At 43.4% G+C, this 17,520-nt stretch overlaps 2 protein-coding genes across 3 annotated transcripts in view; both read left to right on the forward strand.

Moving 5' to 3' along the window:
• The first annotated feature begins 252 nt into the window (after nucleotides 1–252).
• Nucleotides 253–8,134, forward strand: LOC140213481 (rab3 GTPase-activating protein non-catalytic subunit-like). The gene is made up of 8 exons (XM_072284730.1): nucleotides 253–424; nucleotides 1,968–2,150; nucleotides 3,276–3,351; nucleotides 3,550–3,597; nucleotides 5,231–5,303; nucleotides 6,440–6,541; nucleotides 7,891–7,990; nucleotides 8,091–8,134. Exons 1-8 carry the CDS (start codon nucleotides 337–339, stop codon nucleotides 8,132–8,134), a joined length of 714 nt encoding a protein of 237 aa, XP_072140831.1. The 5' UTR covers nucleotides 253–336.
• Nucleotides 8,135–8,484: 350 nt separating this feature from the next.
• Nucleotides 8,485–17,520, forward strand: part of LOC126543625 (rab3 GTPase-activating protein non-catalytic subunit-like) — a 45,977-nt gene continuing 36,941 nt past the window's right edge. For both annotated transcript variants that reach the window (XM_055077788.2, XM_055077789.2), the window contains exons 1-5: nucleotides 8,485–8,613; nucleotides 9,793–9,941; nucleotides 10,551–10,621; nucleotides 12,266–12,349; nucleotides 16,931–17,070. In XM_055077788.2, the coding sequence (XP_054933763.1) occupies nucleotides 9,822–9,941; nucleotides 10,551–10,621; nucleotides 12,266–12,349; nucleotides 16,931–17,070 (415 nt within the window). In that variant the 5' untranslated portion in view covers nucleotides 8,485–8,613; nucleotides 9,793–9,821. The remainder of the gene's footprint in view (nucleotides 8,614–9,792; nucleotides 9,942–10,550; nucleotides 10,622–12,265; nucleotides 12,350–16,930; nucleotides 17,071–17,520) is intronic.

Raw genomic sequence — 17,520 nt, forward strand, 5'->3', positions numbered from 1 at the left:
AGCTGCGAAACCTATCTTCAGCCTGCGACACTTCACCTTAAAACACCTATGTGAAACATCGCGATTGTTTAACAACATTAGCATCTGCTAAGCCTCCTTTATAATAGTCACGATAGTGCGATAATAAGTTGTAGCATGTTGCTGCATGCTTAGTTGCAGCCCATTTGCGGTCACGACATCGATTGCGGCAAAATCGAAACTGCCGTGTGGCATGTGAAATCTGCATACAAAATCAAGTCAGGCCAGGCCGATTCGAGTCGCAAGGTTTCTCACAAAATCGTCAGTGGCGAGCGAAAGTATGCTGAAACCCGAGTTTAAACTGCCGTGAACAGCACTATGTCGTGTCAGTTAGTGAAGATAGCAGCAATTAGTAACGTCGCCAGAGTCAAGTCCTACTTGTTTCCAAGCGGTCAAGAACAACAGGGTGAGGGTTCTGTTTCAAATCATTGGACCACTAGGGCATGTTTTCGCGTCAGCTGCTAGGCGCTCTCGCTTTTACTATCGGATGTCCAACTTCGTTACAGGAGCTCTTGCATTTTGGTTATCCGGGAAGCTATTCCTTCGCTATTACTTCCAGAGTAATAACTGCCTCGAGTTTCGTGTTCTGCTGTTAGCTGTCAACACTCGCATTGGAAACAACTTGCGCTCACAACTTGTTTACAGCAGCTAAATATCTGCAGCAAGGATGTTTCAAGTTATTTGTCCTTTTATTTTCTTGCTGATATGATTGCGTGCATTGTGGCTATCAGCCGGCACCTTTAGCGCAAAGAATGTTCGCAAGGAATGTAAGTGGCGAGTTGAAATCTTAGTCGCTAGCTTTCCAAACAGCGTTTGCGACTCGGAGCCACGCAGGCTTTTTCGCGTGGTGTGTAGTTAATGTGTTTTTCCTCGCATATGTAGGTAATCATCAGCGCCCGCGCCTAAAGGGATCTGTTCTATCCGCTGATGGCGTTGCTCTGTCGAAGTCTTTGTTTCAGGTGTTCTCGCTGCAAACCTACGCTGCAGCTATTGGCGACAGCTGTGTATACCGAACAATGCTCGGCTCTTGAACGTTTTCATATCTCACTCTAATATATTCCGAAGTTGCCAGTTCGTGCTCCTGCAGTATCGTAATTTTTAAAAATACCTGTCTGATGCGGAGCAGCATGTTTTCTTAGGTTTCGCGACATCTTGAACGGAATTGCTTTTTTATATTGCAGATACTTGCTCTTAATTACACCACCACTTGTCAGCTCCTAAACTCCCTTAATTGGAGAACGTAACTTTACGATAACTGTCCATAAATTGGATGATGTTCATTTTGTGCACCTCGGCGGCACTGAAAGCCTGACGCAGTCTATTGCCATCATGTGAGATTCATCACATAATCACATAGTAATGATCACCACGTAATGACAACAAAAGAGCAAAGCAGTGCAACTATATTAACAAGAACGTGCTTTCTTGTTTAATATTGTAAGTTTTTTGTGGAATGCCAAGACATATGAATCGACCTTCCTGTCATTAAAGGCAAACGACAGTGAAATTTTGCATTGCATAAAAAAATATTTATGATAGTGTAGGCCACAGGGAAGGCTCAGTACAAAATGCAAATGGACGCATCAGAAATAACTCTGAAATCCATGCTTTTCCATACCGTAACTGGAAAAAGCACTGTCACTACAGCTTATCCTAACTGATGTGCCTGCTTGGTGCTTCAGACACATAGTCTATGCTGCATTTGGCTGAAGTTCCAAGACATTTTCACTCACTTTAAAATATAAATACCTTTCGGATACCTATCAGCACGCCGGAACGGATAGTGAGATAGATGTCATACCTTCCTTATCGTGTAGCTGTATACTGCATGACTAGGGGCGTCTACCATCTGTTTTAAACATATTGAGCTCGAGAGAGAGAGATATTGTTTTGAGTTGGGTTTTGAGTGTATGTGTATTGACCACGGTCGCTGTTTTCGCTTCACAAAGGAGACGACGCAGCATCAAAGGCAGCCATCGATGCTTGGGATTGGCCCTTGGAAAATGAACAGCCGGCAGAAGCTAAGTCAGCCAAGGAGGAGGACAGGTGGCTGCAAGATTGTGTTGTCGCGCTGTCATCGACGGCCGATGTTCTGGCACTGGCGAGGGAAAATACAGTCGTGTTTCTCACGGGTAAGTTGCCAATAGCTTCCCCCTTGCATTTCTTGGAAAGCAGTTTAAAAGCCGCTTTGAAACTTGATTTCCCACTCGCCAGGGTAGCCCAGTGGCTAAGGCTTGAGCTTGAAGTCGTGGGTTCGATCCCGGCTATGGTGGCCCCATTTCAATGGGGGCAAAATGTGAAAATGCATGTGTACTTGGATTTAGGTGCACCTGGAATGCACCTGGGATTTAGGTGCACCAGAACCCTTGGGGGCCAAGGTTAATCGGGAGTCTCTCACTGTGGTGGGCCTCGTAATCAGACCAAGGTTTTGGCTCACAGAACACCGGGGCCTAATTAAAAATTTTTTGAGTGATTATTTCTGCTTGCCTTCTGAAACCTTTGTATGCAATTGCATTGAAAACAGGTCAGTTCACTGTGTCTCAATACGGCGCATTTTATGTTGGTACTCATCAGTTTCGATAACCAAAAGAAAAAAAATTCCGCCTGGTCCGGGCAAATCTTTTAGTGTCCACATTCTCCCAATACCTTTTGTGCAGTTGGCTGTACAAGTTGACTCCACTGCGAGCATTGTCTGTTGCACTGTCTGCGTGAGGAGGACAGACGGGGTTATCTGTGCAATCCTATTTGCATAGGGCCAGTGTGAGAATAGGTGTAGATATAGAATGCGTGTGTTCTATTCCAGCGGCTACTGCGTATGGCACGGCCGCGCGGGCTCTGTCCTGAAAGCAAACTGCAATGAGTACAGAGTTTAGGTGCGCGGAGGGCTCAAAGCTTCGTGTGCGCTGTGTTCTCAATGCTTAATTCACATTGAAGCGAGAGGCAGGACAAAGGTCAATTCGCTCGCTGCTGCTGCCGCTCTTCCGCATGCCAGCATTTTGACAGCGAGTGTCCGCGCTCGTTGAGTGAAATGTGTTTGTTTGCTTGTGTGTGCATGACAGCATGCTTGTTAATTTAGTTAGTAAGCGAATGCTTATGAGTTTATACAGCCGATAAAACTACTATCCTTGCTTCGTACAGCTGTCTACTCATTTGCTATTGCAATCGATGCTTTGCCTTTCAGGCAGAACTACAACGTTTATTACTTCACGAATGTGACATTCAAGAAATTTCTTTATTTTGGTTCTTTTCTCTGGCAGCCAAGCATGGTATATCTGAGAGGAACGACTGGAAGTACGAGGTGTCATTCCACAGTCAGCTGCGCGCAGCAAACGGGTATGGTACTTCTCACCTGCCTTGTGTTCTTGTAGCAATGACTTCTCAAGTTGCAAAATTTATTATTCTTGCATTTTTTTTTGTTATTTAGAGAGGAAACAAAGTATGCAAGTAAATGTAGGAGCAAATGAATGTGTCTGTGTTGAAGGAACTTTTTTCCCTAATACTAAAACAAAATAATTTTGCGTGCTATTTCAGTGACTCTGTCTGTGCCATGCTGTGCTTGCCAATGAGCTCCCAGAAGAGGTGAGCACTTCAAAAATTAAGCATGATATAAAAGCATTTCCTTGTAGCTATACAGCTGAAGTTTACAGTGAACGACTATTTAGCAAAGCAGGGAATGCTGGTTTGTGACTGTAGAGTTTGATTGGTCATGCATTGTTTCATTGGAATACCTGCAAATTCTGAACGTTTTCTCATAAAGTGCCAGTTTTATCAAGCTTGTTTACAGCTGTGGTAATGACAACAATAATTTTACTTTTTTTTTTCATCCAGTTCACAGAAAAACTGATTGAACGAAAGATGCCAAGTACAATTTCCAATCAATCTTTAAGAGCCGGAATTTTCAATCTCGCTCCATTCTTCAACCCTTCCTGTAGCGCTGACACCCATTCTGTAGATTCGGTGTATAGGGGTGTTTAATATTTCAGTTGCTGTTGCGTGAAAATTCGATGAATAAATTTTGCTAATATTCATGTGTGTGTTTGGGTGTATGTATGCGCACTTGCTTGTGTGTTTGTGTGGGGTACAGATCATTATAATTACAACTGTGAAAAAGAATGCCTGTTCACCACATATGTACAAAAGAGACTGAATATTTAATAAACAGTGTCTAATCTCAATATTTTGTCACAAAACTTAATATTATATTTGGCTTCGACTGTAGTGTGTTTCCGACTCTTAAGATTAGCAGGTCCGCGTTGAGTGTTTTGCTTATGTAATGCAGCCTAAACTGCAATGTCTGATAATTTGAACATTGCCAGTGGTTTAGCTGTGTCCTGTGCAGGACGAAGAACTCTCCAGAGACCTTCAATCATTGCTGCCCTGAAAAGACTGATTCTGGCATTACTGACAAATTTCCTCATTTCGTCACGCTGTCCTATTCTCTGCCACTTTTGAATGCATTTTCCTTTCCTCGGCACTCATTCTGTTTTACTAGTTACTAGTTATTAGTTACATTGTCATAGCATGAATCTTTGCTCTTGCACTGCCTAGTATTGTTATAAATTTTTCTCAAAGCATGTAGTGCCACCTGCAGGCAAAAGCAAACACTACAGTCTTGCATACGTGAAATCACCTAGCGTCATCCCTCATTTTTTTAATATCAAACTTAAATTTAAATTAAGGTAAATGCAATTAAAAGCATGAACAGGAGAACATTATACATTTATAATATACGCTTTTCTTTTACACTGGCAAGTGTTGGTTACATTTAAATGCAATTTGCACAGGCCTAGCTCATGTTCATTTCTGTTGCTTCATTTGATTAGATTTGCTTTGAGCATTATTCAACTGCATTCATGCTGCAGGTAGCTACATGTCTTTTCAAAAGGCTGTATTATCATGAAAGAATAAAATGTAAAGAGAGAAGTGCAATGTAGAATACATAATTCAAGTGATATCTAGAGAACGCAATTTTCGAGCCGTGTCCATTTGGCAAATATTTTTTAGGCCCAAATCAGGTCTATGAGCCGAAACGATGCGAATATCACGTGAAGTGGTGAAAGGGAAAAATGAACGAATACATTCTAGCTAGCCCTAACGTGTTCACATTTTCGTTCATTTGTGATGTCTACTCTACTTGTGTTTTATTTGCTCTCACTTGCCTGTGGCTTGGTTGTAATTTTGTCTGTCTTCTGTTTTCCCCTAATATGAGGAGCTACCAGGGAGGACCTGACTGGACCTGCATTGTGGTCGGCTTCAAATCCGGCCATGTCCACATGTACACTGAGGTAAGCGTACGACGAAGGTGTAACGCAGGTGCCTCATTACTCTCATGGCTGACGTTTATTGGAAGAAACAGGCACTTATGCATGCCCGCAAAGAATGCCAGGTAAGCAGACACTAGAAAAACTAGAACACTGTCATATGGCATCTGTGAAGGTGACTTCACCTTGGTACAATGACATTGAAGCCTGACTAGCACGTGTATTAAGACTAGATTAACGAAGTACACTTCCACGATCTCTGGTGGGCTCATGTTGTGACAGTGATTGAGTACATGTGTATCTTCAAAGTGTGTCTGTCATCTCCAAGTGGTTCAATGCTATGTCAAGCATTGACAGGACGGAGGTTGGCACAGTTTACAGCTTGTTCAGTCAATACTGACTAGCTCTATATTCTATAGCGTGAAATAATGCAAAGCGTTTTATTTATTATATCTTTTAATGTTAAGGTGACTTAAAATGACGCTTGTGGCATACTGCACAAAACTACTCATCGAGCTGGTTTACTCAAAGAGACAGACATTACTTACGGTTGAAATCAAGATGCGGAACCGATTAACAACATTTCACTAATAAATCTTCTAAACTAATTACTTTAGTGCTCGTATTGCAATATACAAGTTCAAAGCAGTGATATCATGAGGCACATCCACTTGAGACGAATTTTGAAACTTGCACCAGTTTTTTTTTATAGATGTTGTCAAACCTGCGATAAAAATACCCTGTTGTTCCACATTTTTAGTGAAATGTGTTTTTATGCATTAAAGCTAAAAAGTTACTGGAACACCAACGGCATTTCATCACAAACGCTGGGGAACTCCTATCTCGAAACTAGTGCCCTCCTCAGTATTTGTTACAAGTTGATGTGACTTTCGGTGTCACCGGCTATAATTAGTAAATTACAATATGTACCATAAAGAAATTAGTGGAAATATTAATTAGCTAGATACTGTTAATTAGTCAGGCTTTCATTTTGATTTATCTTGCAAGAAAAACGTCACGTCCACCTCTGAGAGTAATCCATCCCAAGAAGTAGAGTTGTGCTGCATGTCACAGGGGATTGTTAAATGTTCTGTTAAACAAGAATTTTAAAAAAATGCCCTGTACTGTGGTGCGCCGACGTGGAGTTGTATTCTTCCCAGGATGGGCGTTTGCTTCTGAACCAGCTGCTTCACGAGGAGCCCGTGCTGTCGCTGAAGTGCCAGACGTACGTGGCGCGTCGTTTCAGCGGTTTTGGAGAGCAGGTGAGGGCACCGAGGTGCACCTTCAAATTGTGATGTCAGTTCTTCACGAAGTGCCATCGTTCCGCGTGTGGGAGTTGGGCCTCCTTGCACACGGACAAGCATTCCAGGGCATATCCTCCTGCTAGCAGTAATGGCAACGACTTATGCTGGTGGCTTAGTCAAGAGCTTGACAAACACTCGTCTGGACAGGCAGCGAGTTAGTAAATTTAGGCTTCCGGTCACTAACCTAGTCAAAGGCTAACTGATATTTTGGAACCCACACGGGTTCATTGTTCACGAAGAATCACCGCGGTGGGCCAGTGGCTTCAGGTCGTGGGAACAGTCTCGCAAGGACTATTGTGTGCCATGCGTTGGGTGCATGTTGAATAAGCCCCATTTGGTAAAAGTTGTCCGGAGCCACCCTTGTTACGGCGTGCCTTATAATCAGATCGTGGTTCTGGCACATGAAACCCCAGAATTTAAATAATTTTTAGTTTGCGATGAACAACGAACCCGTGCCGAAAGGTTGCTTAACTTTTGATTTGGTCAGTGACCAGAGATCTTCTGTTTCTCTAATCTTTTGGTGGTTATTTCTGTGTATGTGAATCTATAAATAAGTTTTTGTATGTGTTATACCTGGCGTATAAACCACTACATTTATAACAGGCACCCTACTTGTGAACAGCTCAATACCCAAAGGCGAGAATTATAAATTTCCGTCTGGTCACAAAGAATTATGGAGAAATGGAACAAGCGCCAGCTAAGGGAAAAACGTAACATAGAAGAGTCTGGTACTGGGCCTGTTGGTACATAGCTTTGCAAACAAATGACAAAAAAAAAAAACCAGCCTTTGAAGACGCATACGCAAGAAGAGGGAAAAAGACAACCACGCACGCTGGGTGTGGTTGTCAACCCAGCATATGTGGTTATCTTTTTCCCTCGTCTTGTTTGCACGTCTTTGAAGGCTGGGTTTTCATCGTTTGTTTGTTAAGGTAAAAAAAATAAATATCAAAAGCTCAATGCTCTGACAAACACATGGGTGCCTTCAAGATTTTAATCTTTCGTGCCAGTCATTTCGTAACGCTACTTTTGTAACCAGTAATTGCATTCTGTACACTTCGTTTAAGATGAGCCGAAATTTTACTCATTTCAAAGTGTTTTGTAATAAATACTTAAATCATGTCAGTTAATTGGCCATGTCTCCTAGATGTGTTATTCGAAGGAGCCCACACACCAGCTGGTGTGAACACTACAGCTCATTGGTCCATCGTTCTTAAGCTGTATGTCGCAGGTTTCTTACGTGCATTGTGTTGAAAGGCATTTATGACTGCTTACCTCATTTTTTTATTTATTTCTATTTCCACTGACAGCAAGACGAAGTGCGGGTCACTTATCCCCATGCCATCGTGTGCCTCGAGGGATTCGGTTTGTTCCAAACACTTCGAGCTTGTCGGAATCAGCTGGCTAGAGGCAAGTCTTGTTGTCTATCATTTTGTACACCTCTCCTGCAACACTGTAGGAGATATGTAGCTGTTTTCTTGTGCTTGAAATCCATGCCTTTTGATTGCAGGCAAATTCATGGATGGCCGCATGATAATCAGTGAGGTGAAGTAATTAACGAAGCTTCATAGGCCAGGAGTCTGCAGTTAAACGGCTGCTCACTCTCTTTCAGCAGTTGGTTTTCATTGTTTCACTCGAAGCACAACTTTATTGGAGTCTTTGGGACAAGAAGTTGACAAACCTGTTGCCAACTGTGTTCTTATGCTGTTTCCACAAACCACGCAGATCCCACAACACAAAATTCACAAGTTGTTCATTGTGTTCTGCGCAGGTGCTTTTGAAGCCACTATTACATAGGCAAGAGCATGACAACAGTGTCGTCATTTCAGAGATTGAAACTTATCTCTGGTTAAAAACACCAAAAAAATCCAGCATGTGCAGAAGCATTTGCGACTGCTTCAGCTGCTAACGAATCATCTTCGGTTGAATAGGTGGCGCTGGCAATCAGGGTCCCACGGTGACTCCCCCGCCGTTGAGCTACAAAAAGTGGGGGCCCCAGGACATACGTCATGTGGGAGACTGTGAGGCCGTAGGTGAGTCATACCACTTCATTGGCGTTCGATAACACAGCCACTTGAGATTGTGAGATGAAGGAAGAAGGTTCAAGGGACCATATTCGGACATCGTCATTTAGAAAGCCTTTAATCCCTTAACTGCCATGACGAATTCTGAAAAGATTTTTAAAAGTAATTTTTTTATGCCTGCATATTTTGCTTCACTTTAAAAGTATACCAGAAATACCTATTGCATTTTAACTGGTCTTGTTGAAAAGCAATAGCAGAAGTCACTGTGTTTTATTTATTTGTCAAAATTACAAGGGGCCGCACATATACACATTTGCAAAAATCTCTGAAAGTTCACGACAAGTTGACTCGTCATTGGCACCAGAGGGTGCTCAATTGTGATGACGAGTTACCTTGTCATCGACAATTATGGAGTGAAACTGTGTTTAAAGGGTAGGGAGCTATGAACCGTGCAATTAATGATGGAACAGAAAGAGGCATTCAACATGTGTGCATCTTCAACACATATGTCATAAATGCTAAGCTAGACATTCCCAGGTCAGTTGGCTTTCTAAACCTGCAAGTGCCTGTTTACACACACCTTATGCGTACTAACCAAGATGGCGGATGTCAGGCTGGAATCTTAAATAAGGTGTCAGCGTGAGCATTGTTGCTGCCACCACTGCTGTTCATTCCTTGCAAAACACACAAGCTTTTGACCCCTTAACTGCCATGAGAAATTTTGAGAAGTTGAGTGGTGTGAACTGTTTTTAAACCCTGCATTTGTTTCCCTTTCTTTCTTCTGGAAAGTATATTACCCGTATTGCCCATAGCGCATTTACTGCTCTTGAAAAAAATGTGCCAAGAACATTTTGTATTATTTATTGACGTGTCAAAATTACAGGGTTGCACAACCGTTGTCACGACAAGTTAACTCGTCATAGGGAGGTAAGGGGTTCAAAAGGCATCTCTTAGCTTCAAAAGGGCTCATTAGTGGCAGGTTGGCCATGTTGGTTAGGGCATGTTAGGTGTGTGGGAAAGCCTGCTCGTGGTTGGTTCAAGAGCAAACCATTTTGAGAACACAAAGTTCATGACTTTTAGTGCTATACCATTGAGTGTGATGAAGCGCGGCCATCTCCATGTGGTTGCTCGGCCATTGCCACAGTGCTCTCGCGAGCAAGTGCAACCACGGTTGCCTGTTTCTTTCAGGAACCGTGGCTCCACGGCCGTTTGACCAGATGGTGACAGAGTCGATCCGCAAGGCCCACAGCGGCATGATGCGGTTCTCTGCTGCTGCCTCAAGCCTCATTTGTGCAACGGGCACAGACCCGTACGTCGGCTTCTACTATGCCAAGGAGGTCAGCAATGCTTTTCAGTGTTTGCTACACCTGGCTAAAGCACCTGAGGTAGTTTGCATGGCCCTAACCACAGATATTGCTGTGCATCATGCAAGCTCATGGCTATGGCTATGAATGAATGAATGAATGACTGAATGAAACAATCAATCAATTAATCACTGCAATATTGTGCCAAAGAAAGTGGCAGCGTACTTGGGATGGTCAGGTGTCATATTTATTCATATGCCTGTTCTGATCACACTATCTGTTTGAGCAGCAACCATGCCTGCATATCTGTTCATAGAACAGCTCGTAATTCTGTTTTAGACCAAGCTTTACTCGGTTTCTAGAGTAACCGAAACCTCTGGTAACTGAAATTAAACCTGTGATTCCCACACGTTTCGACTTATCAGAGTTTAATGTTCATAAGTTCTTATGCAAGTAAAGTTTTAGTTTTCTTCCCTTTCCCTTCTGCAACTAGTTTCCCCTTCCAAGTAGTTGTTCGTACGTTCTCTGGAATTCATGAATTGCTGGCTGGAATGCGAGATTCAGAGGCACCTTAACCGGCCAATGATCTCAAGGGCATTGCAACAAAGCAACATAATTTTGACTTGCTCTCATTCATTGCAGGGCTTTGTTCAGCCGCACCTCACGGATGTTGCTGTTGCAGTGGCATCACGGGTGAAGACCTTCCTCGCTGAGTAAGAGCCGCGCATTGTACCATTCTTGCTTCATACAGCATCTTCTGTTGTCGTGGGAATAAAAATGTGAAGTAGCTTCGCGCTGGCCTTGGGTGGATGGCCATTTTTCTCCATGTCGTAGCCCTCTTCGTGAACCACTAAGACAAAGCTTTACCTCGGTAGCTCCCACATGGGGAGGCATAAATTATTACATTCGGCAGGAGTGCGGCACCTGTTATGTATGACACCTCTGTAACGCATGGCCTCCAAGATCGCTGTCACAGCTGCATAAGAGAGCCCATTCATCATGAGTGATTTGAAGAACGAAATAATTGCGTAGCCCTTTAACTCATCTCTTGCCACAAAAAAAATGTTGCAAAGTTTCCAGAATGGTAATTGAGCATTCTAGGTAGGCTGAGTGTTTGCCTTTTAGTCTCCCCTTCATGCAGAGCTTTTGGTAATTGTTAATTTTTTCACCTTGTGGATGCATTTTGTGACCATGTTTTTTGGCCCACGACGCCGCCCGAGCTCTCTCACACCGGGCGCATCGCCCTTCTCCTGCGTCTTCCGATCCTGATGAGCCTTCTGTTCAGCATCGCGGCCATGCTGGGAACGAATGGTCACGTTCGGAGAAATCCTCCTCCACTACTGCAGAGAGCGGTTACGCTACCCCCCCCCCCCTCCCCGGCACACAAAACACTGAATAAATTTCAATCCATCCCTTGGCGACTACTTCAGACGTGAACTTTCCCAAACCCCGTGCTGTACAACCGCATTTACCCCGATGCATACTCCCCACTCTGCAAAGCGTGCGAGGCCCGCGTTAACCTCGTTCACATTATGTGGTCATGCCCCAAAGCCTCACCCACCACACTAACACTACATGCGTCATGACTACAGCCGAGCAATGGGGTACTTTGCTGCTCGGCTTGGACCCAGAAGAGCCGCTCAGGGCCGTCCGTATGGCCGAAGACGCTGCCAGAAAGCAAGGACTGGCCACCGTCTGAGGAAAGGGGGCACTTGGGGTTAGTCTCCCAACTCCCACCACCCCTGGACCCCATCAAGGGCACAATAAAGTTTTATCTCTCTTGGCTTGTTGATCGATCTGAGCAGCTTCTCCGTCGGAAAAGGTTGTTGTAATGCGATTATCATTAATAGGATAGTTTGCGTACTTTCTGTTATCTATCTACGTCCAGATGTAACTGTTTTCTTTTCATGCCAACTTGCATCATTTGGCACCTGCCATTCGGTATTTGCCACTTTTTAATGAAGCCCTTTGACGCCAACTTGGGTCATTTAGTATGTTCCACTCTTCGTAGTAATCATCATAGCTTATAAAACATGTCACCAATTACACAGCCATCATAAGGTAGATAGATAATCTCATTAGTGTTGCCAATCATTTCGAAAGGATGGATGCGCCACCAATTTTCTTGCCATAGAAGACGGCAATGAATAGATAAACAGAATAAAGGAAAAGCTAGAATTGGGAGAAAGGTCCCTGATATAGGCAGTTTAATTATATTTCTTGAGCGTTCGTAATGTGAAGGCTTAGCATATGAAAGAGAACAAACAGCTGGGGCAGCTTCTCTTTTCAAAAGTATGGAGATGTGAGCCCTGTACTTACCAAAATGTGTGATTGAAGTTTGTTCATGCTCGTTTCAGCTCCCTTCTGGGCAAGCTCACCAAGACTCAGCAGGAGGAAGCCAAAGCCCCTCCGATTGAACCTGCTTCCGGTGTACCGTTGCGGTAAGTTATGCTAGTACTCGCCATCAAGACTCGTTGTCCATGGCATTCCACTGCTAAGCACGAGGTCTGGGTGTTCTACTCCTGACTGCAGCAAAGGCATTACAATGAGTGAGGAATGCAAGAAACGCTTGTTGACTGTTCTGTGCGTGCATGTTTAAAAAATCCACAGGCTTCCAAAATTAATGTTGGCTTCACAATGGAGGCTTGCCTTGTGCCCACACCTGTAAAAGGTCGCAAATGGTGGTATTATGCTGTAGTCCTATGTGGTTTTTGTCTGATAACTAATACTGGCTTTACGGTAATCGAAGATCTAGAAGGGGGCCGACAGATGGAGTTGCACACTTTGGTATATAGGAGTTACAAACAGGAATAAGGTTCCTCAGAAAGGCTGGCCTACATACTAGGTGGGTCATACTAGGTGGGTCTATTTTTAGCATAGATAGGCCCACCTATTGAAATGTAGGCGAGCCTTTTGAGATGCCTTATCCCTGTTTGTATCTTTTATACCACAGTGACCTTACGGTAAGATATTTTAAATAGCTCAGACAACTGTTGATTATTTATTTATTTATTTATTTCAAAGTACCTTACAGGCCCCAAGGGGAGCATCGAGTAAGGGGGGCATCATTAAACAAATGACAAGAGAAAACAAATATATAAGCGCTAAAAAATGTGAGAGCTAAAAATTTTTATAATGATCACATGCTTGCAAAACAGTGTAACAAATAAAAACGCTTGATCAATACAAAGAGTTGTCGGGAAAGGAATGAAAAGTACGATTCACGGTAACATAAGAAGCGATGTAACACTCACGCAAAATAACATACATCGTGCAAGCACATAAAGCAAACAAAATTGAAACAACAACAAAAGAAAAGAGACATGACCCATATGGGACACGTATTATATGACATGACATATGTACAGATGAATATATTTGTTATGATGAAGACTGCAGGTTCAGTAGTTGTCTGAATTTATCATTGCTCATTTGAGTGGCAGTGCTGTTAGGAGGTGAATACCATAACCGAATCGCTCGTGGTAGAGCTGAGAAGTTAAATGCGTTAGTGTTGCCATAAATGCGAGTGAGGCTTAAATCATTATAAAGTCGTCGTGATGTGCAAGAAGCGCGTTCCAGTGGCAAGTTTGATGGCTTCATTTGGTGAAAATATCTATGGAGCAAGGACAGGAGTGCTATGTCACGTCGGCTACTCAGTGATTGAAGGGAAAGGTCAAGTTTAATTGAGCAATGCTTGACTGGTAGCTGTAATTTCGGGAAATGAATCGACTAGCTTGGTTTTGGATGGCTTCTAACATGCGGATTAAGTATTCATGGTAGGGAGACCATATAGGCGGCACGAACTCAAGCTGAGGGCGTGCTAATGATAGGAATGCTAATTTACAGATGTTAGATGGGCAGTTACGCAAGTTGCGATGAATATACCCAAGAGATTTGCAAGCGTTTGCGCATATGGTTGCAATGTGAAAGGCCCAGAAAAGGCTGGGTGTAAGAGTTACGCCTAGATATTTATACATATACTGATGCCTGAGATACTATATTTGTGTTTATATAATAGAAAAAGCTATGAATTGATGTTTTTCACATGAATGTCATTAGTTGGCATTTAGATGAGTTAAGTTTCATTTGCCAGTCTTCACACCATTTGGAAACGAGATGAAGGTCCTCTTGAAGAATGCGATGGTCAGCATAGTGGTGTAAGCATTTGTCACCTGTCAGTGTACGTCAACGTCTGCCAGTGCGACATAATGTACTCTTTGTAATATTAGTTGACTACAGTACAGCATTTATACACAGGACATATTACGTCACGGGAATCGGTAACTCATATTCACAGTCCTTCCCTGCCTTTGCATCATAGTCTCCCTCGCACAAGCTCCGTTTGCTAAAGTGATGCTTTGGATAGCGTTCAACATTTGTCCACCAATCTAGCGTGGGTCAATATTTGTCTTTAATATCTTGTTAAACCTCTAAAAACATTGCTACTCAAATATATTAGACATGTAAAAATCCGGTAAAAGGTTCTCGTATCATAATGTAGACTTCCATTAATTTGGCTCCAGTTAATTCAATTTCTCGGTTGATTCAATCCAGGCCAGAGGTCCCAGCCACCGCCCATACATTTCTGTTCGCCCAAACTTTCATTATTTCTGTCCTAAAATTGACATTCGCCGAATAATTTTAACTTGACCAGTCGGCATGCATGTGCCTGACCCCCATGGTGACCCACGTAGCTATCCCTTTAGTGGCAGTATCTATCTCGTCGGAGCTTAGGGGCAATGTATGCATTGAACACGCATCACCTCCTGTCAAAAAAGTATGAGGGCAAATCAGAAAGTCCTTGCCCTTATTTTTGATTACCCAAAATAAGGTACATGCAAGTAGTTACAAATATATGTACTGTTCTATGTACCTTACGCTATTTTTCCACATAGTCCAGACACCTGTTCAGACATTTGTCCCATCGCAGTACTAAATTTGAGCTGCCCCTGTGGTAAAATTCCTCTGGCTGACCGTGGAGCCACCGTTGAACTGCTGTCTTGCCTTCATTGCTGCGCATGAATTGCTGTCCCACCAAGAACTTCTTCAGCAGACCAAAAACGTGGAAATCACTGGGAGCGAGGTCTGGACTGTACGATGGGTGGTTCAGACTTTCCCAGTGAAATTACTGGAGCTTATCGGCAGTTCTGATTGCCACACGTGGCCTCGCATTGTCGTGAAGGAAAACCGAGTTGTCCGCGTCGAGAATCCCTCAGCATTTTCGCCTGATGGCAGCCAGCAGACGTGACAGTGTGTAACAATAACTGTCGGCATTAATGGTTGCACCTTGTGGCGTGAAATCCAGCAGGAGGGGTCTTTGGCAATCCCAGGAAGGCCGCTAACATCACTTTCCCAACAAATGGCACTGAACAGAATTTTTTATGTCACAGGCGAACTCGGATGTTTCCGCACCATGCTCTGCTGCTTCGATTCCGGTGTGAAACGCAGCATCCACATTTCATCGGCAATAACAGTGCGGCCAGGAATCTTTCACCCTCCTCGCCATATCATTGCAGATGATTCAGTGGAGCAGTCGTTCACTTGCCTTTCATTGTGTCGTCCAACTGCTTAGGCACCCACCGACATGAAACCATTTGACACTCTAAGGACCTATGAATGCTGTAAGCACTCCCATACGAAATTCCAAGCTCCCGAGAAGCGTCCTTGAGGTGCGTATGCTGATTCACTTTCACCATTGCATCTACACGGGAAATGTCATCGTCAGTCAGCGACACACACGGCCTCCCCGAACGTTCATTGGTCATGCAAGTCCTCACGGCCTTTTGTGAACTCACAACACCACCACCTTGCGCTTCTCAAAGTGAGACATCTTTCGCTTCACGTGGGCTGCACTTTCCTGTGGATTTCGGTGGGTGTTTGTCCTTTTCTCCATAGAAAATGAGTCACACTTCGTTGCTTGTACGCCGTGGACTTGTGAAGCACAACCGCCATTTTCAACAGCTGACAGCAGCGCCGTGCCGCAGAGCTGCCAGCAGATAAGGCCAGCTTGGTCCAAGAAAGGCCCACCACTGGGAATGCATATCTATGTTGCTTTGTTGACTTTGCATTTACAGCCGTAATTTGGCTTTAAAGAAATAAAGGCAAAGACTGTCTGATTCACCTTCATATTTTCGGCCTTCCCTAGGAAAGTTTTCAAGCGATAACCATAGCTCACGATGTCTGATTATGGCATTTACCCGATTCTAACACACGCATTTTCTTTTTTTTTCTTTTTTCAAGAATTGGAACGAAAATTTACTGGCCAATGCAATTGAACACAATACCAAAACCGCCTTTGTGGCATTCGTATGGGCTACCGCACGACACAACTGTATTGTGGCGAAGCTGACATTAGGAAACTGGCCATCATTGTGCAACACACATATTAGAACCTTGCTCTCCTGCCCCCCCCCCCCCCTTTTTTTTTCTTTCATTTCGTTTTCTAAAAAATTCAGTGTGCATTAGATTTCTGCTTTGTTTAGGAGCTTTAATTTAATTTATACATTCATTTTTTTACTTTGGGCACATGGAAAGCGGGCACACATTTGATTTGGAGGTGTGTTAGAATGGGGGGATGTATCGCCAAATGAATGAGCGCTGTGTTTTGGAGTTTTTTCTGCATCTTGTTTAATCCGATCCACCTTATAATTCCATCAATTTCATCAGTTCAGTCAGAGTCAAATTAATGGAAGTCAACTTTATCTGGTATTTTACGTTGTGAGCCATTTGCCTATAGTGACTATAGTGTTCTGCTGTGGAGAGAGAAGTCGTGGGTTCAATTCCCAGCAGCCACAACCTCATTTTTATAGGGACTGAATGCAGAAACTCTTGTTTTCTTTGATTTGCATGTACATTGAAAAACCCCAGTTTGTCAGAATTTATCTGGCATCTTTGCTATGGTGTCTTTCGTAGTTCATGTGTTGCATTTCTATATTAAGCCCTACAATTTGGTTTGCATTTTGACATTACTTACCATACCTTTGTTCTTTGCCAGTAACAGAAACTTCTGTTGTTTTCCTTAGGTGCGGCATCTTCGACAAGCACCGTAAGGGCATGCGAATCTTCCTGTCCCCGAGCAAGCAGTTGGCCGCCGTCACCGACAGCGTCGGCAGGATTGTTCTGTTCAACGTCTTCCAGAACACTGCAACACGCATCTGGAAAGGTGCATAGGCATGCAAATTAGATTTGTTGTACCAATATTCTATATTTCATGCACAAAAGCCGAGCCGAAAGTTTGAAAAATCGAAGAAAAGGTTAGGCCACAGGCTACACGCTAATGTTGCCACCGGCGGCAATTTCAGGGCAGTACATTGCCATAAAGCCACACATTGCACCTAACAAGCTAAAATTTGCCTATGAACTTGCACTGTATTAGGGGCAAGCCACACCTATCACAGAAAAAATGTAGCAACAATAGCAGCGAGAAATGGGCATACAAAGCAAAATTGCTGCCAGAGCATCACTTTCAGTCATTGATGGTGTCATGTTGCTTTCATGAAGATTTCCATGTTGCTGTCCATGGTCATTTTGGTCACCTATGCGCTGGAGTATAAGGTTGTTTTTTTTTTCAGTTTTGATTTGGGCCGCTGCTTTTTATAAGGGTCAGGGTGTA

Source organism: Dermacentor andersoni, chromosome 10 (assembly GCF_023375885.2).
Source record: "Dermacentor andersoni chromosome 10, qqDerAnde1_hic_scaffold, whole genome shotgun sequence".
NCBI lineage: Eukaryota > Metazoa > Arthropoda > Arachnida > Ixodida > Ixodidae > Dermacentor > Dermacentor andersoni.